Below are 26,756 nucleotides of genomic sequence, written 5' to 3' on the forward strand. Positions count from 1 at the left end.
TTTTTCAAACATGGTGCACACTCTTATACACAAGCTCTCTGGTTTATTACCTATGGTTTTAACCTCTCTTCTTATATGAAGGAAATTCAACGAACTCATAATGGTAACCGAGTATTTTTATAAGTATTTATGAATTGATACCATAAAAACATAGGGAGCTATTGATGGATCCAAATAAAATGGACTTGAAAAATCCCCCAAAATAAACCTAAAGAAATCCTCTAAAAATGGAAAAAGCTTAAAAAAACACCCAAGGAACTTGGGCTTGGGCATGGTAGCCCAAGCCCATGCTCCCTACATAGGTGCATGGGCACCATACAGTGCACTAGGTGTTTGCCAGTACATGTATGCCCATGCAATGCACTGGGTGTCGCCATGGAATTTTTCTCAGACCCTACACGAGTCCCTCAGTATTTTATATTGATCAAATACATATTATTTTGAGTAGAATATAACTCAAAATATCACAAAAGTAAAATTACACTTCGGCCTCTCCTCTCTACAAAAGGATAAGATTCATGGGCTATAAATACACCATGAATCCTTCAAGTCAAAGGTTCACAGTCTCTTTATTCTCAATATTTTTAGTATACATATTTTCAGAGTCTACCTCTCTAAAATATCATTGCACTTTCTCTCCTACAAAGTTATTGACTTTACCACCGGAGAGTCCCCACGTCCATCAAAGAAGACCTTTTGCAAACACTAGGTACCGATCACGTGGCTTACTAGGCACTAACACTTGTTACTACCATAGCTACCGGTCACGTGACTTACCAGGCACCTCCACTTGTTATTACCATAGCTATCGGTCACCTTGACTTATTAGGCACCACCTGCTACTAGCACAGCTACCGGTCACCTGACTTAGCAGACATCACCTCCTACCACTTACCAACCCTCTAGACTTTCCATATCAAGTCACAAAATACCATGAACATAAAGAATGAATCAGATTGTTTGAATTAGGAAGTCACATAATTATTCAACACATCAATTTTATTTCTAAACATTTTGGTAAAAACTCATCAAGAAGTATTAACAAATTTATTTCCTCCATTTCTTTTATCGATTTTTACTTGGATCTTTTGAGTGGGTGGAAAAAACTCTTACTACTATTGATCAAACGCATGTAATCTCAGTCAAGACACCAATTTTCTCTAATGGAAGGTGAAAATAATTAGCTTGGTGGAGACTTGAGACGGGCCTAAGGTCAAATCTGGATGCAAACTGTAAAGTGTCCCGACCTGTATTCAAGAGGCAAGGGGGGTCCACCGAGGTGGAAAAAAAGAATCATGGGCCCGAGGCTGGGTCCCATAAAAGAGACCACTGTCGGCTGGCCACCCCGTTGGGCAGCACGGAGAAGGACCATTACAGGCAGCATTTGTGAATCACCCCGTTTGTCACGATGGGTTGACATCAATTTATGCCCACTGCCTTCTTACTGTATCCAACGCCACATAATTCCAAAACTTCACCCTTCACTCCCTTATGAAATATCAAGATTTCCGCTTCACAAAGGCCTCTTGCAGACACTGATTAAGCCAGCACAGATTCGAGTCCTATTTCCCTAGCCATCCTGCCCAAATTTTGTGTTACATCTTGTAGACAATTTTTAAGACACTACCATTATATGACACGTCCATTTCTCCAAGACCATAACTTAACTAACTTATATATTGTCTCAATGCCAAAAGAAAAGGAGGGAAGGACCAGAGAAGACTTGGACGGTATGCAAAAGTCGACACCCTTCCAGCAATTGAATCAAGGTCCGAGGAAAATGTGCTTACTGGGATTCCTAGGTGTGTGTATTCCCTCTTTCCTTTTCCATTTTTTTAAAAAAATTAGGTGCGCAATTCCAAGATGAGAGATATTCTTGTCCAAGTGAGCTTTTTAAAAAAAAGATAAGGATTCTAGATTATCTTTGCGAAGATCGTCTTATAATCAATCAGCTTTGTGTAGCAGTGCTTAGGAGACTAGATTTGCTCTCTATATTTTACTTTTGCTTTTATAATTTTCAAACACTGATGATGCCCATCTCCTCATTGTAAGACAATAAAGTCAATAAAAAAAAGAAAAGAAATCCCTCCATTAATTTCATGGATTAGCATTGCAAGTACACCAGTTTAGCTGGAAATCAAGGTTAATTAGCTTAGCTCACGAAGTCATGCTGCTAATGCCTATACATAGCCTAGCCAAGAATTGATGGGGTGATTAGAATCTAACCCATTTCTCAAATAGGTCGCTAACTTTAGATAAACAATATCACTACTTCTGCTGCATTGACTTGCACTAAGGTCCCTCCATTAATTTTTGCATGTTGGTATATTTAAAAATATTTGATTAATTAATAAACACTATCATAGTTTTATCTTAATTTAAAAAAAAAACTATAATTTATAACTTTTTCTTTTTTTTTAACCGCAACATCGAAACTACATTGCGAAACACAAACCAGTGCAAGTGTTGAAGTCTTACATGCTAATAACATCATATGCTGATCATCATTCGTAGGCTTGTAGATCAATCAACTATGGATGGCCCATATTCCCATAAATATCAGCGCTTGTAATAATCAGAGTACTCAAAACATAAAAGAAAGGTGGGAAGGAAGAAATGGAAACCTGTTAGAATCCAATGCACGACTGGTTTGAAAATGACCCTTAGCTGCACAAAGACAACATTTTCGCGTTTCATTTATGAAACCTTGACGACCCGGAAGGCCTTCCCTCGCCTCGTAGCATTAACATAACTCTGCATACATGAAGTAAAAACGTTTTGTTTCTTCATTTCACCAATGATATACAGATCTTTCATGGTCATGGACCATAATAAATGCTAGAAAAATGTTCAAAATTAGAAATAAAAGGGCATTTGTCTTTGGATTGTATGGAATTATTTTCTTATGGATGTCCCAATCATGGCATGAATGATTTAATGCAAAAATTAATCCCAACAGAAGAGAAAATGGTTAATCCCAACACTGATAGTGATGAACATAATCTTTTTTTTTTCTTTTAGCAAAAACCCCCGCCCCTGTTTTCGTTGGCTCTTATATGAAAAATGTAAGCACAATTCATTTTAATTGCTCCTTTTCTTTTCTTTTATTTTTGGAATAATTCCCTTTTTGGGTATTAAAAAAGGAATTTGAGAGGCGGACGATGCTGCGTCTAAAATAGTGTTTGACTAAAATAATCAAAGAGGAGGTACAGTAAAAAAAAAAATGTTGTGGCAATGATGAGAGCGAGGGGCACTAGTGGGTGCACGATAAGCACGTGGGCATCGCCTTTTCTAATTGCTCGCTGGCATGTCCATGGAAAATATGCCTCAAACTCTCTACATTCTAGTCCTAGTTACAAAAACAAAACAAAAAATACATTAGCAGTGCTTTAGTTCACAGATTTTCATATTTCAGGTCCTGTCTTGCTGTGAGTGATTGGCAGTTTATACTTGTTTGAGCATATCAAGAAGAACCTTAGATTTGAGGTTGCAATCTTTATATTTTACTTCCATTCTTTATTTATTAGCATGTGTCTTCCTTCTAGTTAAAGTAAAGCTACTAATGTACATTCTTACTCTTAATTTCTAATTCTACAATCTTGGGTTTGGTATTTTTTTACCAAGCTTTTGTTTGAGGGGTGATTGAGCTTGACGGCATTGCAGCACTTTGGTTCTTTGTTTGCATGTCCAAATCATATGGGGTATAGAATTTGACGGAAGGGACATGGACATTGGAGTGTTTGATCTTCTGGGTTTGCTTCATTATTGATGATTTTCGCAAGTAATTCTATATATATAACACTCAGATATTGTTATCACACCCACAATAAAAGCTCTTGGTATCCATTCCTTTATTCTAGTATATCTCTTCTCCTCCAAGAATTTCTATCTGTTTCCTCTCTCTCTCTCTCTCTCTCTTCTTGAATTGATGAAAATTAAAGGTTTTGATTGCCTGGAATAACAACTTGCTGGTTTCCTAAGTAGTAGTGAAACTTTGTACAGGAAGCAGGTTGTCTTATTGAGTTCTGTCTTCTTCTGAGATCATCTTTCGCTTGCTGCTGAAGAAGGGACCTTTTGGGGCTTCTCATGCATTGAATGGGAAGCTTACGTTGGTGAAGAAGTGAAGAAGTCAGGTCTATCTGATTCAACTATATTTAAAAAGCAATTTGATGAACACATAATCAAGAAGAAAATCAAAAGGATTAGTCATGAAGTTCATGAAACTCGGATCCCGGCCGGACACGTTCTACACTGCTCAGGCTGTCAGGTAAAAAACTTATGAATCATTCAATAGGCTGCAGATAATGTCAGATGACGTATATCCTGAAGGAAAGATGTCAGTAATTTAATTTCGCAATGCAGGTCTGTCTCCTCTGAAGTTTCCAGTGACCTTATAGTTCAAGTGAAAGGGAGTAGATATTTGCTTCACAAGGTAGGTAAAGTCCATAAGTTTTCTTTTACAAAAGATTTGGAATAAAGGATATTGATCGTGGCATCTATTCCTCCGATTCATCTGGATTATAATTTCAGTATTCCTGATGCTGATTTTTGCAGTTTCCTCTGCTTTCCAAGTGTTTGCGCCTACAGAGACTGTGCTCTGAATCCCCTGAAACCTCACAACACCATATAGTCCAACTCCCTGATTTTCCTGGTGGGGTTGAGGCATTTGAACTTTGCGCAAAGTTCTGTTATGGTATTACAATCACTCTTAGTGCCTTCAACATAGTTGCTGTGAGATGTGCTGCGGAATACCTGCAGATGACAGAGGATGTAGAGAAGGGAAACCTAACATACAAGCTTGAAGTTTTCTTCAATTCCTGCATACTTCATGGGTGGAAAGATTCTATTGTCACTCTACAGAGCACCAAAGAATTTCCTTCGTGGTCAGAAGACCTTGGAATAACAAGCAGATGCATTGAAGCGATTGCCTCTAAAGTCCTAACTCATCCATCAAAGGTGAGTTTGTCGCACATTTACTCTAGAAGGGAAAGAGATGATGAGTCTTGTAACGGAGCAGAGAGCCAGAGACATAAACCGCCAAGCAAAGGGTGGTGGGCTGAAGATATGGCAGAATTAGGCATAGACCTATATTGGAGAACCATGATAGCAGTCAAGTCCGGTGGAAAGATGCCATCTAGTCTCATAGGGGAGGCCTTGAAAATTTACGCAGCTCGATGGCTACCTAACATATCAAGAGAAAGAAATGTTAATAAGCAAGTAGCATCTGACTCGGATTCAGACTCAACCAATGAGATAACTTCAAAGCATAGGGTGCTTCTAGAATCAATAGTAAGCTTACTCCCAGCTGAGAAAGGTGCTGTATCTTGCAGTTTCCTTCTCAAACTTTTGAAAGCAGCCAATATTCTTAATGCCTCCTCATCTTCAAAGATGGAATTGGCCAGAAGAGTGGCACTTCAAATGGAGGAAGCAACAGTTAGGGATCTGTTAATACCCTCTATCTCATATGCAAACAGTACAGTGTATGATGTAGACTTAGTCATCACCATATTGGAGCAGTTCATGTTACAAGGGCAGAGTCCTCCCACTAGCCCTCCGAGATCCAAGCTGGGGTTTGAAAGGAGAAGGTCGCGGTCTGCAGAGAATATTGTCTTGGCGTTTCAAGAGAGCAGGAGGTCTTCTTCAGCATCACATAGCTCAAAGTTGAAGGTGGCAAAGCTTGTGGATGGCTATCTTCAAGAGATTGCCCGAGATATGAATTTGCCTCTTTCAAAATTCATCGCACTTGCTGAGGCCATTCCAGATTTCTCAAGGCTTGATCATGATGATCTCTACAGGGCCATTGACATTTATCTCAAGGTAAAATTACAAATTCATAGTATTTTAGTCAGCAAAATTAACCATAACTCTCATGGCAGTTCAATGTTAGGACATATTTCACCCTCCTGCTAGATTTCTAGGTTTCTTTATCATATTCTAGGATGTAGGTCCCCACTGTCTGTTAGATAACCAACTCTCTTGACCTCTGGATGTGTCAAGTTCACAAGTATTTGACAGTTAGGATTAGGCTGATCTGACAAATTTAGCATGAATTATTGTTAATAATCTTTTGATGTATTGAATTGCCACTCCAAGACTAATGAAGGGGTTCATCTTTTGATATTTGACAAAATATGAATTTCACCTGGTCACAAAATTAGCCCCCTTACCGTATGTCAATTGCTTAACGTATTATAGAATTAGCCAATTTTAATTACCAACACAAGATGGGCACATGGTGACAATTTTCATGAACGAACATCAGGCACATCCAGACCTAAACAAGAGTGAAAGAAAACGACTGTGCAGAACCCTAGACTGCAAGAAACTATCTGTTGAAGCCTGCATGCATGCCGCACAGAATGAGTTACTCCCACTGAGGGTGGTGGTACAAGTTCTCTTTTTTGAGCAAGCTAGAGCAGCCATGGGTAGTGGCAAAGTCACCGAGCTGCCTAGCAACATCAAAGCACTACTTGCTGCACACAATATCGATCCTTCAAGGCCAACAACTGCATTAAGCACGACTACTAGCATTCCAGCAGATGACCAATGGAGTGTTTCAGGCCTTAGATCACCAAAATCTAAGGTTTCAACACTAAGGATGAAATTGGCTGAAGATGATTTAGATGAAAGTGATCTGCAATCAGAAGGGCTCAGGAGAACTTCAAAGTTCAAGTCTTTCTGTGCTCTTCCTACACGACCAAAAAGGATGTTCAGTAAGTTCTTGTCCATCAATAGAAATTCCAGTGAAAAAAACTAGGTGAATTTTGTTAACTTCCAGAAGCAGATGGTAATTTAAAGTGTAACATATACACTGTCTTTTTTCTTTTTTTTCTTCTTTTGAAATGCCTTGTAATGTTTAGCTGAGAAGGGAAAAAAATTCTAATGTGCATTGGTATGTAATTTCATATAATAAGAAAGAAAATTTTGAGGACATGAGAGAAGATGAATATCTTTTCGTTGATCTCATTGTGGGAACTAGAAGAAATAAGGACTCTTAATTAGATTTAGAACAACAATTCTGGGACCAATGTTCTTGAGTTTGTCTATAAATCTGCAACATCTGCCGTTGTCTCCTTTCATCCCACTGGATTCTCATGACCTCTTCATTGATTGCGATTAGTTTTCGATTATTTTCGTCTGACTTTGTATTGTTCTTCCTGTGTAGGAATTCGAGGTTTGTTTATCTGTTTTTAGCCAATAAGTATCCGTTGTTGTTGGAAACCCATTAGAATAATCATGCTAGTCTGATTCTAGTTGGTCAGGAAACTTTTCCTGTGAGTTTGCTTGTCAGACTTGTTACGCTTCAAATCGTCCCCATCAAGGACACAAAATTTCATTAAAAAATCAGTGACCAACAAGACATATACATGAAGCCTAATACCAGCAAGCAATTTGGAGCAATTCTAATCTAAAAAATTACTCAGATTGGATTACTAGTGTCAAAATCGGTGCTAGGGTTTCCTTCTTTCTTTGGTGGTTTAAGGTTGGTTAAACCAACGATTATAGTGGGCAGCAACTACCTGGTAAAAGGGTTAGGCAGAAGGCTAGTCAGTTAGAGAGCATTGGTGTGGCCATCATTGAAAATTTCCACAACAGAACATGTTGCTTGTCAATTGCTCAAGATAAGTAAACGGAGAAATGATTGATTCTGTCCTGCCATTCCAATCTAATTATGCGCATGGAGAAGACCTTAGGGATCGCCATTATCATTCATTCCTAACCATTCATGATCAAATAAACAGCCATATACCTGCTAGATTTCACACGCCAAACAAGCTCTAGGTGGGAGGACGAAAGTTAAAAATGTAAGCAAAACGTAATGCTTGTGCTTCAGGACCTGAACTTTATATATTCGAGGTTAAAACTTCGCAACTCATGCTCTTTTTTCCATTTAAAGTAACCTGTTATTGGGCTTCAATTCTAATGCACGTTCTCACCGGTACTCATTAAATCAGGTTGCAACAGTAGTCTATAAAATATTTTACGGGGTTATGCAGGCATGAGTGTGACCATGTATGGGTGTGGGGTCGTGCTTGGTAGCATATCTTCATGCTAAATCAATTTCAAGGTTATCTACAGTTGGATATTGCTTGAGTCACCGCGTAGCCAGCTCCATGCTGCATTTAGAGTGTTCTGAGCTTCATCCTCAAATTAATGAAGCTTCCGATGTTTTTTTTTTTGTTTCCTTTCAAAGCCTTGTTTGTTTTTCAATACTCTTCTGATGATGCCAGGAGTTTGGACCATTTCATCTACTGCTTTTATTTTCTCACAAGCACACCATTTTGCAGAAAGATTTCAATTTTGAGGTAAAAGGTAGATGTAACACCTCACCCCACTAGTAAGATATTGTCCGCTTTGGCCCACGGGCCTCACGAATTTATTCTTGGGAGCCACACGTGGCTCCAAAACGTGTCTTACTAGTCAAGATGAACATGCTCATATAAGACCCTCCCCAAGTTTTCACACGCCGATGTGGGATATTACAGTAGATCAGTAGCGAAAATCGGCAGCGTGCATGCGTAGCAGCACGCAGCAGTGTGCTGACGCGAGTTGGGGACTTGGACGATGGATTGTTCAAGGCTTGACGAAACAGTGCTGGAATGACACAATGAGACAGTGTCGAATTCGATAGCACTGATGAGATCAACAGTGTTGACAAAATCAGCAGCAGGGGCTGATGATAGGTCTGGACGATGGATAGTCCATGACTGGATGAAATACACTACTGGCACGAATGATAGCACGCATAGGCAGTGGTAGTGTGCATTGGGCAGATTCGGCAGTAGTGTACGTCAAAGATTCGGCAGGACATGGGTTGGTGTTCAGCAGGAATCCTAACTTGGACAATGGACAATCCAAGGCATGCAGACACCTATTCTGGCAGTATGGAAGTTGGCAGAAGGGACACTTGGCTTGTTGGGTGGCAGGCTATGGAAGAAGCACCAGTTTAGGGCAGTTTTCGGTAGTTTTCTAGGAGGCCAAACTGACCAAACATGGCCCATGTCTTGGGAGACAATTTTGATGTAATATTCCATGTAAATGGTTGTACATAAGTGTGTAGCATGCAATGTTCTGAAACAGAATACTTGTGCATAGCACACACACTAACGGACTTGTGTATACCCTTTATTGACGAGACTAATAAAGGTTGGGAGTGTTTTCTTGTAAGATCTTGTGTGCTTGGTTCTGTGCATCGTCACTTGTGTATTTCACTTGTCTACGTAACGGGAGAGAGTGTGGGAAACCTCCTGGTGAGGAAAACACTTAGTTGTTAGGCAAACACGAGTAAATCGATGAGGGAAAGGTTAAGTCTAATGAAACTAGACTATCGCGTTAGGTTTGTTTTTGAGATGAAAATTTGAGCCCGTGACAAAAAGTACATCACCATTATGATCACCTTTAGAGTAAAACTAATGTCGTTCTCTGGTTATGCTGGAGGGATTTCTCAATCTTTGGATAATGGCACTAAGCTTAATACACTTAGGAAATCCCATAATAGAGAATGACCTTCAGAGGAACAAAGCTCTATTCAATCCACGGATAAAGAATGACCTTAAAACGAAAGAGCTCTATTCAATGTCGTTCTCTTCCTGTATGTTTTTATTTTTATGTATATAAAATTAAGGATATAGTGTCCGAAAACCTTTCATGTTGTTACCCATTTTTGGGTTCCCATACAAAAAATAAAAAATATAAAAAATACATATATAATAATAATAATAATAATAATAATAATAATTATTATTATTATTATTTGGAAGGAATCCAAAAAAATAATAGGAGTGAAAAAAGGATGCTGGAACGCCCATAAAATGGCTAGAAATTGGTTGAGGAGGTTCGAAAATACATGAATTGAAATTTAATAGTATATTTGTAACTGGTGAGAGCCTTATTGACAAGGAAAATTCAGTTTGAGGAAGAAAAGTTCAAAATCAGATGTTTATGGACTCAATTAAATTTTTTCTAAGGTTTAATTGAATTTATGGAGGGTTTGATTGTAAGAAAAATTGATTTTTAAGTCAATTTAGGTTTTTATTGAAAGAAATTAAAGTTCTGGGGTCTAATTATAATTTTAAAGAGTTGATTTGGTCAAATCAGGGGCTTAATTGCATAATTATTGAAGTTTGATGGCCAAATAGGGACTTGATTGAAACAATCCGAAACCAAGGATCAAATTGAAAAAGGCGCTAAAATCAAGGGATCCAATTACAATTTTTCCCTGGGCTTGATTACAAAATTATAAAAACATCCAAGAACCAAGTCAGAAATATCCATTTAAAATTTAAAACATCCATTAAGTTTGGTTTTAACAGACCAAAAGCCAAATGGAGTTCTATCATAAACTTTTAAAAAAAAACAACTTAATTTTTGAGTTTTTTTCCATACTAGTATAGCTCTTTTTTTTTTGGATTAACATAGTTGAAGTGGTTGCGCAAATATAATCCACGCTACTTGAGACTAACATATATCAAATATAAAATTGAGGGACCAAATGAATATATGAACCTAAAAAAAAATGAAGTTTTTTATTTTTTTGACATGTGAGACCTATGTCTTAAGTTGAGACAGTGAGACCTATGCAATTAATTGATGATATATATAAATATATATATATATATATATATATATATATATAGCAAATTATTAAAAATACCAAATAACTCTTTAACTAGATTTTCACCCCACTATATATGTTGTGAGTTGGATATTTTTTTCTAACCTTTAAAAATATAATAATATTTGAAAGTAAAAAACTCAATGCACTTTTAAAATATTGAATTGATGATATATTTATTTTAAAAAATAATTGAGACGGCAACACACTGGATCGACCTGGACTAAACATGGTTAACTTGTGAAACTCGCGATCCGGAGCACGAGACCGTGAAAACCCCATGGAACCTAAATCGAAATAAAATAGAGAGCTCAATTTCAATCAATCAAATATTAAAAGTTGAAAATGAAAAAAAAATTATTCAATTAAAAAAAAGCAACTAGATTTAACAAAGAATGAGAAATAAAAAGATCTGAGATTACCCCAATTATTTTTAAAATTATTAAAAATTCCTATAGAAAACAAATAAAAAAATTTAATAGAGCTCAATCTCTAATTAAATTAAATGTTGAAGAATGAAACTGAAAAAAAAAACATGAGCTTAAAAAAAATAAACCCAAACGAATCTCCTAAACCTAGGTTAATGTCCCAAATTCTCAACTCGTTAAATCCTAGATTTAGGCTCAACCAAGAAGCCCAAAACAATGTTAAAGTATGAAATCAGAAATATATATATATATATATATATATATATATATATATATATATATATATATATATATATATCAATTTTAAAAACTTGTCAAGGTAAAAAAACATAACAATAAAAAATGGAGGATAAAATCACAAAAAAAATCTCAAATAAAATAAATAATAATCAAAAGAATGAGAATCAAATCTAATAAATTAAAATATTAAAAGGGTATGAAATTGAAAACAAATTTCAATTCTATAAAATAATTCAAATAAAAAAAATATAAATTGTACTTAGCTCTGCTTTAGAACCTACGGATAACTTTAAATCATTTAAAGTTGATGTTATTTACAAGTTTGCTGAGAAATTTTATCCTGAAGATTTCAATGAACAAGAAATGTATTATTTGAGATCTCAGCTAGAGCATTATCAGATTGATGTGATTCATCATAAGAGCTTTCAGAATATGTCTACTATTTCTAAATTATGTTGAGGATGAGCTGAAACAAATAAGTCACAGCACTATCATTTGATTGACAAGCTGATCCGTCTTATTTTGACTTTGTTTGTTTCCACTGCCACTACAGAACAGACATTTTCAACTATGAAAAATGTTAAAAATGTGCTTCCCAATAAAATGAAAGAGGAGTTTTTAGCGGATTCTATGATGATTTACATTAAACGAGAGTTTGTTGAAGATATTGATTCAGATTCGATCATAGATGTAAATCATCATAGAATCCGCTAAGAACTCATTTTTTATTTTATTGCGAAGCACAGTTTTAACATATTTCATAGCTGATAGTGTATTTTATTTTTATTTTTATTTTTATGTACTTTAAATTTTATTTTTTTTAATATTTTGTGTTACGTATTTGAATTGAAACTTTATTGTTAACTTGATAAATTTATATATACAACTTAATGATTGATCCTAAAAAATAGTTTATATATATTTGTATTGTAGTCCAGGACAGAAAAAATTTCTGGCTTCACCCTTTATTTATCCAGTGCTGTGACACTTCAAAACTTATTAATAACCTCCAGGTTTAACTTAGATCCTTGAGTTGCAAAACATCAAATATATTGGATGGCGCCACCTAAAATCTGAAATCTTATTAACAAGCTCAGGGAAAGTCAGGGTTTAGCTCCGATCTTAAAGAAAAAAAATCTGTGTGCAACAAAAAATCTGTGTTATCTAGCATGTAGAGGGTTCTGAGCTTCATCCTCAAATTAATGAAGCTTCCGATGTTTTTTTTTTTTTTTCCTTTCAAAGCCTTGTTTGTTTTTCAATTCTCTGCTGATGATGCCAGGAGTTTGGTCCATTTCATCTACTACTTTTATTTTCTCACAAGCACACCATTTTGCAGAAAGAATTTCAATTCTGAGGTAAAAGGTAGATCAGTATAATCTATTTATACGTTGTATAGAGTCCATTGCTTAAAGCTTATCAGATCTAAACATGCATCTTATTAGTTTCAAGGTTACACTTCAATCGTTAGCAGATCACAAGATTAGTAATCGAATTATACAACGAGTATGAATTGAGGTCTAAGCAGATTAGCTAGCGTTAAAATAAAACATAGGATTGATTGGTTGGTGTTGGCCGTTACTCCTAACGCTGGTCTTCCCAATTGGGCTCTAATATTGAAAATATGTACTGGATTTCTGGACAGGGGTGAATGAAAGGTAGACCCTGTTACCATGTGAAGAGACAGGGTTCATTTGCTGATTTGGTTTCTACTGGTTCGAGTGTTCATAAAATGCAAGATAGAGAAAGGATTCTGCTTGCAACACCTGTGGTTCTTTAATCTGATCAGAATTACTAGAAAATATTGATGAATAGCCTGGAGATCGACCATAACAAAAACTATCAGTTCATTCCATTTACTTGCTAACAAGAACTTGTTCCTTGCAATCCTGACCAGTATATTGTCAAAACCAGCTTTTACGTTCACCTTGTGTAAAAAGACATGCAGCAATTACCTGCAGAACCCCTCTTCTTTTCCTGATCTGAACGAGAGACGCAAAGAGATGTAGAAATAGGTAACATTTTATTTATACAGTAAGAAACGAAAACGAAAATGGAAATGGAAAATGTACAGCTTCAAGACCACTATGCTAGCAAACAACTGCAGTTGCACACTTACAGGTGTACATAAATACGTTCATGTGAATTACTGGGCCTCAATTGTGTTTAAATTGCTAGCACCATCAGCTGTCGTATTGATCTTAGTTTCAGAGTCTCGAAGAGAAGCAGAGTCAATGCTTTTGGTTCTTTGAAGGCTCGGGGCACGGTGTAACCTGCACCGGAAAGAACCAGCATGGGAGGTTGGAGAGCATAGGCAATTGCTCTTTGTAGCGCTTGACTGTCTTTGAAGCCCAGAAGTAAACTTTGTGCCACCACTCGACATTCTTTCAGTCTCTGATGGAATCTCTACCTTCATGACCTTGTTGAATATCTGCCCTCTCTCCATGCTTTTAGGTCCCGCAACCTGAGACTTGAGTCAATGCCATATGAACATAAGAAGGTAACAAGACTTGATATAAATAATTCAGGACTGGTATATATTGACCTATCAAACAAAAACTATAAACGAAATACTGAATATCTTGAACCACCGAAGGATATCCTGATTATATGGCCATGAAAGTTCTATCAACGAACTTCTTGTTGCGTGAGCCTTTATTTACCTCCAAGTGAAAGATTGAAGATCGATTGAGATTTGGAAGATGCTGGGAGATTGAAATGGATAAAGATAAGAAAGGTGATGGGCTATGGATTGTGTTTGAAACCTGTAGAAGGATATGATATGTCTCTCTATATCATTTCACGGGAGCGCTAAACATCACCATCAACGTCCCACCTGCAGTTACTATAACTTTTGATAATGCTTCAACCACTCCGTAAAAGAAAATACCATCAATAGGACCCCGTCTTTCCCCCCATAGGTGAATCTCCTTCTTATCCTCATCCACTTTCTGTTTACTTTGAATCGCGATTCATGCCGCTGAAAAATCTCTTTGAGGGTCCCCCATTATCATGGCAGATATTCTCGTGGATGTCAATTATCTTATCTCTTTTACTAGAAGTCTAGAACCCATTTATGATTCATGTACCACTGTTGAATGTTGATGTATGGGAGGATATGCTTGTATGCAGTGCTCTTTTTTCGCCTTTGCTTAGACTTTCGTAGATGGAAACAATACAGATAGAAAAAAAAAAAGAATTGGCTATATTTCACACTTTCTTACTAATTTTTTTCTCTCTAATGTAGCTTGCTTCTTTTAAGGGTTTACGATAAACTAATCTTTTTACGAGCAAGAAAAATCAGAATTTTAAATAAAATAAAAAACACACCATAAAATTTAAAATTAAGATAAAAATATAAAAAATTAAAGGATAATAATAAAATTAACTCAAACAATAACTTTCCAGAGCTTTGCTAGTTACCATCACATTGTTCGTTTGGCACGAATATCTCACTTCTTAAGATTAGCTTTATATATCCCACTGGTTTATCTACGAATATGCTAGACTTTCTGTATAATCTATCAGTAGCATGTCCAAAACAAAATGTCCAGAACTATCAGATGAGCTAGCCTACATCAAGAACTTATCTTTTACTCTTGTATCTATAAGATATGTTGAGACTGTTCAAATAAGGTGTGATATGGTTTTTGCAGCTGCATCAGGATACCAGGCTTGAGGACTATAGATAGTATAGAAATTGGCACTTGGTGGAGCCGACAGAAATGGAGGGCCACCATTCTTGCGGTTCTAAGAAGGAACGTATCGGAATTTCTAGGTAATAATAGCACCATGAACTCTCATATTACAGATTTGATATGGCCTCTATCATTTCTCCTTGGAGGGAATGACATATTGCATTGTGAAAAGAACTTACTGAAATTCCCAGTTCTGAACCAAATTAGCTTCAATTGTGGAACTCTTATGTATTCTTGAGAGGGATCTCATGAGAAGCAAGCAGGCTATGAAACTCATAAAAGGAGACCAGTTCTGATCTAGTAGGGAGTGTGGCAACTCTATTTCGAACTTCATCTGGAAATTGATGAAAAATAATTGCACTAAACTCAGTAGAAAAGAGAGGTTTACCAACAGCTGCTAATTCACCAGAGATTGATTTCATCGTACAAAATATTGAGAAACTAAAAGATCATTCTTAGGAGCCTTCTACAACTGAATATGCAGCTGACATGCATTGCCTCGTGTAGGACATTGAAACAACGACAGCCTCTAAGGCTTTCCATATAGTAAATGAAGAAGTGGGTCCAACCATAAAACTTCCTCAGAAAGGGAAGAAAGCAGGCAAGACATGAGAGTCTGATCGTGTTGAAACCAAGCATCAAGTGCGAGATTTGATTCAGAAATAGAAGTTGCAGAGTTCAGGATTCCTCATACCGATGCCATTAATTAATAAAACTAGTGAGTTTTTTGATGTTGAGGATAGGAACAAATTAGGTTAACGTTTTCGAGGTTAAATAATTTGAAAAAATGTGGAGGTGAGTTTGATGCAAAACGAATAATGGGGTTGAAAGGTAAGTTAGGTGGAGGAGGAGGAAGAAGGAAGAACATGAGCGGAAAAAGAAGTAACCATCCAATAGCTTTGATATCAAGTTGAAAACAAGATAGAAGATGAATTAAGTTGGAAGTTTCTATATAAAATGTATTCCAAGAGATCAATCTAAAATTAATTTTAAAGTTTTATTTTACAACTTATTTTTGTTATATGATATTAAAGTTTGAATTACTGTGATCAGGAATTTCAATCACACTACACTATTTTATTTAATTAAATTAATCAAATTAAACACATATAATACTAATATAAAATTATTCTATAAAAAACACACATATATTAAAAGAAAAACTAAAAATAATTAGACATGTATTACAGATTAATTATGAGAGAGATCCTTGTTGATTCACACAGTAACTTCTCTTCTTCTTCTTTTTGTTTTAGATTTTTTTTTTATCTTGGTTGCTCAATTTTTTTTAATATTTAGTCCTTTAATATTATATTGATTTGGGATTATTCTTGATAGTTTTATATATATATAATCTTGTATTGGAGTAATTAAGTTAACAAAGAATCAGAATAAAATAATGGTAAGCTTGCTAAAATTTCAAACTAAAACAACTTTCATTTTAGAGTAAGTCAGAAAACTTAATAAAAACTTTCATGGAGTTGCACGATCAATTCGTACAAAGCCCCCTGAAGTATTGTCTCTTTTGATTTACACCTCTTGAAGATTTTTTATATTTCAATAGTAAAACTATATATATATTGTTCGTATAAATTTCCACTTTTTTCATTAGGTTTTGTTAATAAATCTATTAAAAACACATGAAACTCACATGCATGGAAAAAAAAAGGGTTAAGATAATTAACAAATAAATATTAAAAAACATTACGCAATATGAAATGCAAAAGGCAAGAAGAAATTTTTACATTAAAAATACTGATAATATAATAAGGGAAAGTGATTTTGATTTGAAGGTTGATATTTTTTTTACTTTTTTAAATGAGAGTTTTCTATTTTCGTAATAAATAACTTTTTAACGATTTACATCCGATTTGATTTCTTCTTTTACTGTGAGGTTGTGGGATAGTACATGGAGTAACACCAATAATTGATAGTTAATGTTGCTCGAAGAATTACCAACTATTTTACTCACATTCCGTTACAAATAAGATGTTTTTTTCTTTTATAAAAAAAATTATACATGCAAGTTTTTTTATATATTTTTATATAAAAAAATTATAGATAAATTAAAATAATATTTTTAAAAATTAAATATACACAACACCATCAAAAAATAATCTTTATTCAAAATAGGTTAAATAAGCAAAAACAAATACATAGTTGAGAGATATTAATTGAAATATAAATTTAAAATTTATTTTAAAAAAAGATGTATAAAAAAAAGATATTAGTAAGTAGGAAAAAAAAAGGAATATTAGAAAAAATAATAATAGTTCAGTTGTTATGGCTTAATTCATCAAATCCATGACCCAAACCATGAACTCAATCGAGCTTGATATTTTATTCCTTTAAATTTATAATCAATCTAAAAAATGATGGTAAAAAAAAATCAAGACTCGCGAGCCTATGCCCAACATAACTGGGCCACTGAAATGAAGAGCCTAAAAGCACTGGTGGGCCTTCACAGTCTTGGGTTTTTTTTGTTTTTTTAAAAGGGATGGAAGACCTTTTTCTGAAGAAAAAAAAAGCAAACAGCATGTCATCTGCAAACCTAAATTTTGGCCACTATATTGGTGCTCAGAAAATCAGGCAGCTAATCTTTTGGTCAAAAAACTTAATTTTCAAGCTATTTTAACCCAAAAAAACCTCATTAACACCTTTATAACACCTACAAATCATTTCATTAACTTCACATACATAAAAAGTGGTCAAAAAACTCAAAATCAAACTGATTTGGTTTTGGGTTTCTTGGCTTGGATCTGGTTTTTCATGTAACATAGAGGCTATAAATAATCACCATGAAGTATCTCACATCTCATGGAGCTCGTTAACATCAAGAAAAATCATTCTGGATGGCGGAAATGGAGTGAACGATGACTTTCTCTCTCATCACTGGAATCCAACAACCCGGGACTGTGTACCAAAATTGATTTTTTAAAATTTAAGAAAACCTAAATTGTATACATTGTGTTATTTTTAAATATCAATGATCTAAGTATATTTTTCATGTAATTTTTAGCACACCACCCATGTTTGGTGCCTCTTTTATTTGTCTCTTTTCTTTTAATTTTATCTTTGACTAAAAATTCATATGCAACAAGCCTTCAATTAAGATTAAATCTCACAAAATAAAATTTTAAAAACCAAAATGAATTATTGAAAATGCATAGCATGTCCACAGCCTATTGGATGTGTGATCAATGTTGGCTCAATCATAAACACCACACATGCCTTTTTAGATGTTTATTTAATTGGAAAAATTATATATTTTTTTAATATAATTTTATCAATCTAAAGAATGTAACCATTAAACATAAAAAAAATAAAAATTAAGAACATTTAAACTGAAATGTTTATTAGACATGTCTGATTAGTGTACTTTAATTGCATGGTGTCTCTTCAACTAGAGACTATATGTGCATTCTCCCAATTGTATCTTATAAAATCAACATTCGAACAGTAATTAAACAGTATTTTAGCTAATGTGGAAATAATTTTCGACAGTGAGAGACTGAATAGGACATGGAAGGCAATTTAAGACATTCCCTACATCCCTTTTTTTAATATTTTTACATTCTCAGGCATGGCATAAAGTCTTTGAATCTCCTGCATGAAAAAGCTGGTCACTCATTGATTCTATTTTCTCTGACAAGATCTCTTCTTGTCTTTAAAATCTTGATGCTCTTCTTTCCTGGATTGGCGTCACTGTCCTTCAAATTAATACCCCTTCACCGTCGTAACCCCTCTCTCTCTTCTGCATTATTAGGGTCATATTTCTTTGACGTGACAGGAACTACTAGTTTAATCGCCACCCTGAGAAACTGGATAAAAGAGTGAAGCCATCGGATCTGTTCTTCAAAAATTATATATCAGCAATATGCATGGTGATAGGATCTTCACAGCCAGCATGACTGATACGAACGAATGGCATGCACATCCGGATGTGATTCAAAATGCAAATCTTTCACTTAAAAATTGAAGAAGAAATTACTTTTACTTTACATGCATTTCGATCGATCGGTTGAACTTTCATTTCATGTTTGGGAATTGCAAGCAATTAATTGTTGAAAATGATCTTGCAAGGTAATCTTAGCATGCGGGGATGATAATATATTATTTCGTATCATAATTAAGTTTTTTTTAACGATCAAGAATAAGTAGAGTTAATTTGTACGTAAATTGAGAGCATTTTTCTTCTTCTTTTTTCTTAAATCTCTAATAACTAAACTACAACTCACCACTCATTTCTCTTTTTAAATTAATAAAAAATAAATCCAGGGCAGTAATGGAAATGCAGATTTCGAATCTCGAAAACTTTCATTTGATTAGATATATGTTAAAAAAATAATATAAAAATATTTATAGAGTCTCATTTAATAATTTAACCTTTTAACTCCTTAAAAAATAAGTTACTACTAGGAATGCTAATTGGTTCCACAAACGTTTTTTTCCTAATGGATTTTTTTCATCTAATCAAAATTTAGGATTTTTTTATTAAGAGTATGCATATTTTTTCCTTTCAATTCAAATATTTATTCTTGAAAAAAATTGTTTTGTTGTCAAAATTAGAAAAAAAATACATGAATTAAAAAAAAGAGATTTTTTTTAATGAAAAAATGCATAAAAAAACCTAAATCGCCTTGCAATATTTTATTATAAAAGGTGTTAAATTAATGTTGTTTTAAAAGAAGAAAAAAAAGAGTCAAACCCCGGTATTGATGAATTAATTAATTAATCTTAAGTACGCTACCAGGTCGTCATTCCTCACTTCAATTTAATTTAAAATTCAGCTTGCGCTAAAGATCAAATCGTTGACATGCTGAATTGAGTAAATATTTAATAACATTGTTAAAAATTTATCAGCCCCGATACACTAATTATTGCTTTGTAAATTTTCTTTTTAATGAGGCTTCGTCACGAATTAAGAAATGAGTTAATTATAAACGGGATTTAAAAGACACATATTAAATATATAGTTTTTCAAACCATATTTTCTCCATTTCTCTTCTCATCCTTCTATTTCATGAAAGAAATAGAAACATAAAATAATTTGAAGCTGGGAAATGAAAAGAGGAAGCCATAAACGAATTTACTCATGGAACCGAAGCAATTAGGATGTGGGCTGGATAAATGCTCAGAAAAGTTTTAACTTTCAAGCTTTGGATCTGGGAAGCTATGGAAGGAGAAAGGAAGAGAGTTTTGTTGGTTATAATTGAAGGCTCAGTTAGAGGAACGATGGAAGAAGAAAGAAGAGAACGAAGACAACTTTTTCTGACTTGAGGGTACAGCCCCATAACACAACGACTTTAGTCCCCATCTGCCAGAAGAACCTAAAATCTCATCACTTAAATACCCTATTAAACACACCTCCATAAGGCAGACAAGTCCATGTGAACATAAATGATAAATCCTTGGTTTTTGAAACCCTAACCATCCCTAACACTAATTACTATCTTGGAGTATGTTTTTCAAAAGTATATTTTAAAAAAATATAATTATTAAATATAATTTATATAATTTTTTTAATATACATGAAACTTGTATAGACTTGTATTATTAATTAGAAAAGAAAATGAGAACGATAAGATTTAAAGTGGTAACTGTTTGGTCATTAAAATTTTAATATTTTATTAAAAAATCATCTCATTTAATAGTTTAATTTTTTATATATATATATTTTTAGATAATTTTAATGATACGATGTTAAAAATAATTTTTAAAAAATAATAAAAATATTATTATTTTAAAAAACATATGATACTAGCTATCCAGAACACTAGCACACACACGAATACAATGTTGCTTTATTTTTCAAAATTTCCAAGGTACAAGGGGCTGAAATTCAAACGAAAACCATTTTTTTCATGGCAATGGAAATTAAATTATAGAAATAAATGCAAAGACATTGAAATCATTACTCTCCAGTTCAAACCACATCACTACTAGTATCTATGATGAGTTTTTCAGTAACCCCAAAAAGACAACAGTTTTTCCCGTCAAACCCACCCCCGCCTCTTTATTGCTCCTGGAAAGTGGAAACAGTCGAAGAGAATTACTTTGCAGCAGAGTTTATAGCTGGCGCTGGACGCTTAGTTTGAAATTGGCAATTCTTAAAGTAAATTGGCACATCCCAACGAGAAATTAAATTTTCCACTAACCAATTCAAATTAATTATTAATTAATTAATTATTAATTAGATAATTCAAGTTAATTATCTTGGCCTCATAATTTAGATCATAAATCTAACATATTAACCCGGGTCAATATCATATGTTGTTATTTTAATATTAAAAACATATCATCTTGAAAAAAAAATTAAAGTATGTTTTTACAATTTGTATGAGTTTCTTTTTAATTCGTAAAGTTAACCAAATTATATCAAATCAACCTTTGCATGATTTAAATTTTTTTATATTAGAAAAAAAATGTTAGTAATATCTGAATATTTTTTTTGTTCAAGAAAAATTTGACTCATGACACAATTTGCCGCGTAGCGCAGGTCAATAATCCAGTAAAAAAAAACTAAAGGAGAAGGAGGTTTTACTGTTTTCATCCTCACATAACACTATTCACTAATATTAGGTTTATTAGGGATTAGACTACATAATGTTTTTCAATTTACTTTTAATAGAGTTATCTTAAACTCATGACCCGGACCGTGGATTGCGAGTTAACTCGACTAACTCGAGTTTTTTATTCCTTTTATCAATTAACTTTTTTTTTTCATTCTCATTATTCAACATTGGATTAATAAGAAATTAGACTTCGTATTTTATTTCAATTTGCTTTCCAAGAAGTTATCCCCATCCCAAAACTCGAGTTATAGATTTAACAGGTTGACCTCGGTGGACCCGAGTCTTTTTTTTGTGCTTTTTTTTAATCAATCTTTTCTAATTTCATCTTTAAACACTAGGTTGATTGAGAACCGAACTTCATAATTTATTTTTATTAGTTTTTTATTGGGTTATCTTGGTTTCATGACCAGAATCGTGACTTTAGCAGGTTAACTTGAATTAACCCGAGTTGTTTTTTTTTTATTATTAGTTTTTTTTCCAGTTTTATCCTTTAACATTGAATTTTTTAAAAGTTGAGATTTATGATTTGATTTGATTTGATTCACTTTCTATAAAGTTATCATGGTCTCATAACTTGGTATACAAATTCCAAACATTATCTATATAGTGTTAACGGTTAAGTGTGTGTTTGGTATTGCGGTGTATATTGTTTTTCAAAAGTTTTTTAATTAAAAATATATTAAAATAATATATATTTTTTTTATATCAGGGCATCCAAGCTATTAAAAAATATTTTAAAAAATTCATATTTTTTTAAATTAAAATAAATTTGAAAAGCAAGTTATAAAATAAAACAAATATTCATTAAAATACTTTTTCCCATCAACATGATATAAAAAAAAAACTATTCTCCCATTTACATTTTCTTAAGAGAATATTTAATTTTTTATTAATTATATTTTAAATGCTTATTAATTGTAATAATTATCAAGATCGACTCGGGATTTAATAATTTAGAATTCAACTCGGGAAAAATATTTGGCTCGATCAGGCTAGTTTGGTTTTAAACTAAATGAAGAGTTAATCTAATTAAATAGTAATCCTAACAAACCAATCTATAATATAATTAATAGTTAATACTGTTAAACTCGAGAACAATCGGATTAACTTCAATTTTTTATTTATTTGAAACACCATAGTAATTAATACTTAACATAATACTATTTACATAATGAATGTGACGAAGCAATGGCAATAACCCTCGTCTCTAAAAGTGTCCTTTCAAACGGGTAGGGTGGTCCAGAGTACATCCAGAGGGAGTACCTTATTCAATGGACACATCCCAAAAAAAACAAAAACAAGGAATAATAATCGGAAAAAATGCTTTAAAAAAACGAAAAGCTTTGCTGAAAAAAGATTGAAATAAAAACCCTAACATCCCAAAACTAGACTCGTACTTCAATAATTTATGAAAGTATTTTTAGTTAATAGCGGTTTAGTGAAAACCTAATCTGTTTTGACTTATCAAATAAGAGAAATTCTAAACCAAAATTACTAATTGCTTAGAACAAACTGTCGGTTGCGTCATTAATCAATCTTAATAACACATATTTTAGCTTCATTATTATCTAAAAAATGACAAATTAAAAGGAAAAAAAGGGGTCAGAGAGGAGACAGATGATCGTTTCTATCTTTAACATCAATGTTTTTTTGTGCTGCACCATGCAGCACGATTGAGTTTCGTCACTTTCAAATTTCAAGCTCCCCATGTATATATATTTTAGAGCTATCTCCAGCTATAAATACACTATGCAAATCCCGAAGTCCAGGTGTCAAACTGGAGAGTCTTGAAATCGCCGACATCACGCTCCTTCATCCATTCGAGCGGCTTGTTTTTCTTCTTCAATTTCATTTGTAAAGCACGCATCTTCAAGCGTTCCTGAAGTATGGAAGAAGCGCTTAGAAGGCTCGACGGAATACCGAGCCATACACTAGAAACCATCCTACACGAACCCATCATCGCGGATCTCCAGAAGAAATCTGCACCTACCAACACGGCTAGCACCACAACAAACAAAAGGTCACTGAAAGAAAGTGGTGGGACTGGTGGGAACATGAGGTACCGTGGCGTCCGCAGGAGGCCATGGGGTCGTTATGCAGCCGAGATAAGGGATCCTCAATCTAAGGAACGGCGTTGGCTTGGCACTTTTGACACTGCTGAGGAAGCTGCTTGTGCCTATGATTATGCAGCTCTAGCAATGCGTGGTCTCAAGGCTCGGACTAATTTCGTGTACCCAGATGCTCATTCTGCAACAGCTGACCCTGCTCATAACTTGCTCCCTCCTTTTACTTTCTCAAAATCATCTCATCAGCCCCCTCGCCCCTATACTATATCCTCTTCAAATTGCTCTTCTCTTGGTCACCCTCATGTTGGTGACTTCTCTGCTGGTGGGTCTCCACCGCATAGGAGTACTAGTGACAGTATTGCTGGTACTTCTCTGAACATGCTTTTTCTCCGTGATTTCATTCACTCCCCTTCAGGTTCGTCGTTTCATAATCATCCCCAACCTTTTTCTGATCACTCTCCATGCATCAATGGGTCCTCCAATTCTGATCCCAGCAATTTCTCTGGTGGTTATTTGGTGAATCCTTCTATTAACACTATTTCTAGTTCATTTAATATCTCTTTAGCAGACTCAACTGTCACTACTCTACCGCACATGGAGTTTCATCAGAATTATAGAGCTCCTGGAGACCTGAAAAGGCCCGACGCTAAAGCTGAAGAGTTGGAATTTTTTCCACAAGAACCATCCGATTCTGGTTTGTTGCAAGAGATTATTCAAGGGTTTTTCCCTAAACACTCCTCTGACAAGATTGCGTCTTCAGAAATCTCTGGAGAGTCAGTAGCTGCACAAACGTCTGAAATAATATCTGTTAATCAGTCACTAGATGGGTCGAGAAGGGGCATGAAGAAGTACTTCGTTAAAAATGAGCACCATGATCCTTATCTTGGTCATCAAGGAATAAGGTCGGGGCAGCTAATTGAGGGTTGTTACAGTGGGGTTAGTTCTCATGAACTTCCGCACTGTAATGAGATGTCATTGATCAATCATCAGATGGGTCCGGACTCCATCTTGGATGACATTTTTCAGTACCCAGATCGTATGAGTGCCTTTGCTGCCAGGTTCCAGAATGTTTGAGGTCTTGTTTCGGTGCAACGTCTACAAGATTTTTAGTTACTTAATGTTTAGTTATAGGACTTCAATTCAAAAGATTATCTAGCTTAAGTTACCATGATTTCCTCTTGGAAATTTTGTTAAATTAAGCTGATCATTATATATGTTATATATCCTCTTAACTCTTGAAGTCTACCGGAACCGGGTTATAATGAAGTTAATTTCGTGTTTTGTTTACAATGGTCTCTGCACTCTCTCTCTCTCTATCATATGTGTTCATTGTTGACTTTGGATCTGAAAAGGTTGTGTTTACTCGGCTTTATGCTTCTCTTTAGTGTTCTTTTTTACTGCTATGGTGTACAGCCAGTGTATTTTCATTTTTGGTTCTTTCCTCGGAATATATCAAAGTAAACCCTAAATGGGTAAGCTGAAAACCATTCGTAGAATCCGGTGTTTTTCCAGGTATAAACTAGCTACTACCTGGGAAAAATATAAAAATGGTACCTTACATTGTCCACTGTTATCCATGCCTTCCCCAGTTTTTGTTGCAAGTGATTGTACTCCCTCGTTTTTTCTTTTTCTACTATTTATTATTTTTTTTGCACCGCCCACGATTGATTCTAATTTTAGAAGAACTAAATGATGAGTTCCAGATAAAGTTTCTTTTGGGAAGCGAGGAGTTCCGTTTGGATAGCATCATTGAAGAACCAGAGATCCCAGAACGCCATTTTTTTCGTTTACCATGCTATTAGTATAAATCTCCAAGTACTCTTATATAGCCATAATATACTTTTGTTATGGTGTTTAAAAAAACCCTTTGCCGACTATAATTGCATGGAAATCGAGGCTCTTGTGCACGGAAAGACTTCCGAAGTAAAGAGTATGCTAGTATGGTGCTTAAGTTAGCATTCACTGAAGAGGGAAAGAGCCTTAAGAGAACATGTTCAATGTGTTTGCATAATAAAGCCGGGAGAGAGAGAGAGAGAGAGAGAGAGAGAGAGAGAGAGGAGACGCCTTTGCCTTGGAATTCAAAACCCTTTATACAGCTTTGAGCTCATATGAATTTGTTGACAGACAAATGCAAAATAGACAATTTATATGATATATGTATGAGCTTTGAAGAAAAATTGAGAGATTTATTTTTGTTTAAGCCACTACCCCTCAAGATTTGTACGTTTTCCTTGGTGTTAAGCTCTTTATTATCAAGAATTTGTGGTCTTAACTTGAGTTTGGTTTTGTATTTTGTATCCACCTTGTTTGATATAATAAAACTTTGATCCATTTACGCTAATATAGAATAATAGTGTTCGAGAATATGGTTAATAACATATTATTTTTTTAAAAAAAAATATGTTTTTAAATCGTTTTGATATACTGTTATTAAAAATAATTTTAAAAAATTTAAATTTTTTTTATTTTCAAGTAAAAAAACATTTAAACGGTAAACACTACCAAAAGTTCCAAATACTCTCTTAATCAAACCATATAAATTTGATGTTCTTAATTCCTTTCTCCTTTAATTTCCCATTCTCTTTTAATTAACACTTTATAAGAATATTTAAGAGAATCTATAAACTTAAGAACCGAACCTTATCTTATGAATAGTATATGAGAAGTACAGTAACTGAACTTGATTATAGATTGGATTCAAACTGAACCTGTAAATTTTAGATTAACCAAACCAAACCTATGTTAGATTAACTGAACTGAGTCTGATATATAGAGACATCCATGCACGCATTTGTTTTCCTTATAATTCTCTTATATTTTTCAATTCTTAATATATACTCGACAGCAGTGTTAGAAATAAATGGTGATTTTACATGTAATGCCATTCTTTTTAATATATTTAGAACATAAAACAACTATATAAATCTATATGACTATTATAATATTTTGTTACTTTATCTTATAAAAAATTATAATTATATATTGAAGTGTTATAGTAAGAATATCCTTAGTTATTGGAGCAGCTTTTATGCACATAGATTAATTTCTTTCCTTGATCCAATGTCAAACAAGCCCCCTCTATAAGATAATGATTTTTTAAAGTTTTAAAAAATATTGTTAATTTTATCATCATATAT

At 34.1% G+C, this 26,756-nt stretch overlaps 3 protein-coding genes across 5 annotated transcripts; 2 read left to right on the forward strand and 1 right to left on the reverse strand.

The window, feature by feature from the left end:
- The first annotated feature begins 3,298 nt into the window (after positions 1-3,298).
- Positions 3,299-6,933, forward strand: LOC7469043 (BTB/POZ domain-containing protein At1g67900). Of its 3 annotated transcripts, none has more exons than XM_002311727.3 (5): positions 3,299-3,486; positions 4,003-4,267; positions 4,363-4,432; positions 4,555-5,817; positions 6,263-6,933. In XM_002311727.3, the coding sequence occupies exons 2-5, from the start codon at positions 4,209-4,211 to the stop codon at positions 6,755-6,757; spliced, it is 1,887 nt and encodes a 628-aa protein (XP_002311763.1). In that variant the 5' UTR covers positions 3,299-3,486; positions 4,003-4,208; the 3' UTR covers positions 6,758-6,933. The 3 variants fall into 3 exon arrangements, with proteins under 3 accessions (XP_002311763.1, XP_052311496.1, XP_024463548.1); XM_024607780.2 differs by lacking the exon at positions 3,299-3,486 and adding an exon at positions 3,501-3,781; XM_052455536.1 differs by having other exon boundaries at positions 3,299-4,267.
- Positions 6,934-13,284: 6,351 nt separating this feature from the next.
- LOC7473211 (uncharacterized) lies at positions 13,285-14,145 on the reverse strand. Its single transcript, XM_024606326.2, has one exon. It carries the CDS (start codon positions 13,724-13,726, stop codon positions 13,427-13,429), a length of 300 nt encoding a protein of 99 aa, XP_024462094.1. The 5' UTR covers positions 13,727-14,145; the 3' UTR covers positions 13,285-13,426.
- An 8,971-nt stretch (positions 14,146-23,116) lies between these two features.
- On the forward strand, positions 23,117-24,909 carry LOC7469044 (ethylene-responsive transcription factor ESR2). Its single transcript, XM_002311728.4, has one exon. The coding sequence runs from the start codon at positions 23,440-23,442 to the stop codon at positions 24,691-24,693; it is 1,254 nt and encodes a 417-aa protein (XP_002311764.4). The 5' UTR covers positions 23,117-23,439; the 3' UTR covers positions 24,694-24,909.
- The last annotated feature ends 1,847 nt before the right edge of the window (positions 24,910-26,756 follow it).

This window comes from Populus trichocarpa, chromosome 8, assembly GCF_000002775.5.
Source record: "Populus trichocarpa isolate Nisqually-1 chromosome 8, P.trichocarpa_v4.1, whole genome shotgun sequence".
Classification (NCBI taxonomy): domain Eukaryota; kingdom Viridiplantae; phylum Streptophyta; class Magnoliopsida; order Malpighiales; family Salicaceae; genus Populus; species Populus trichocarpa.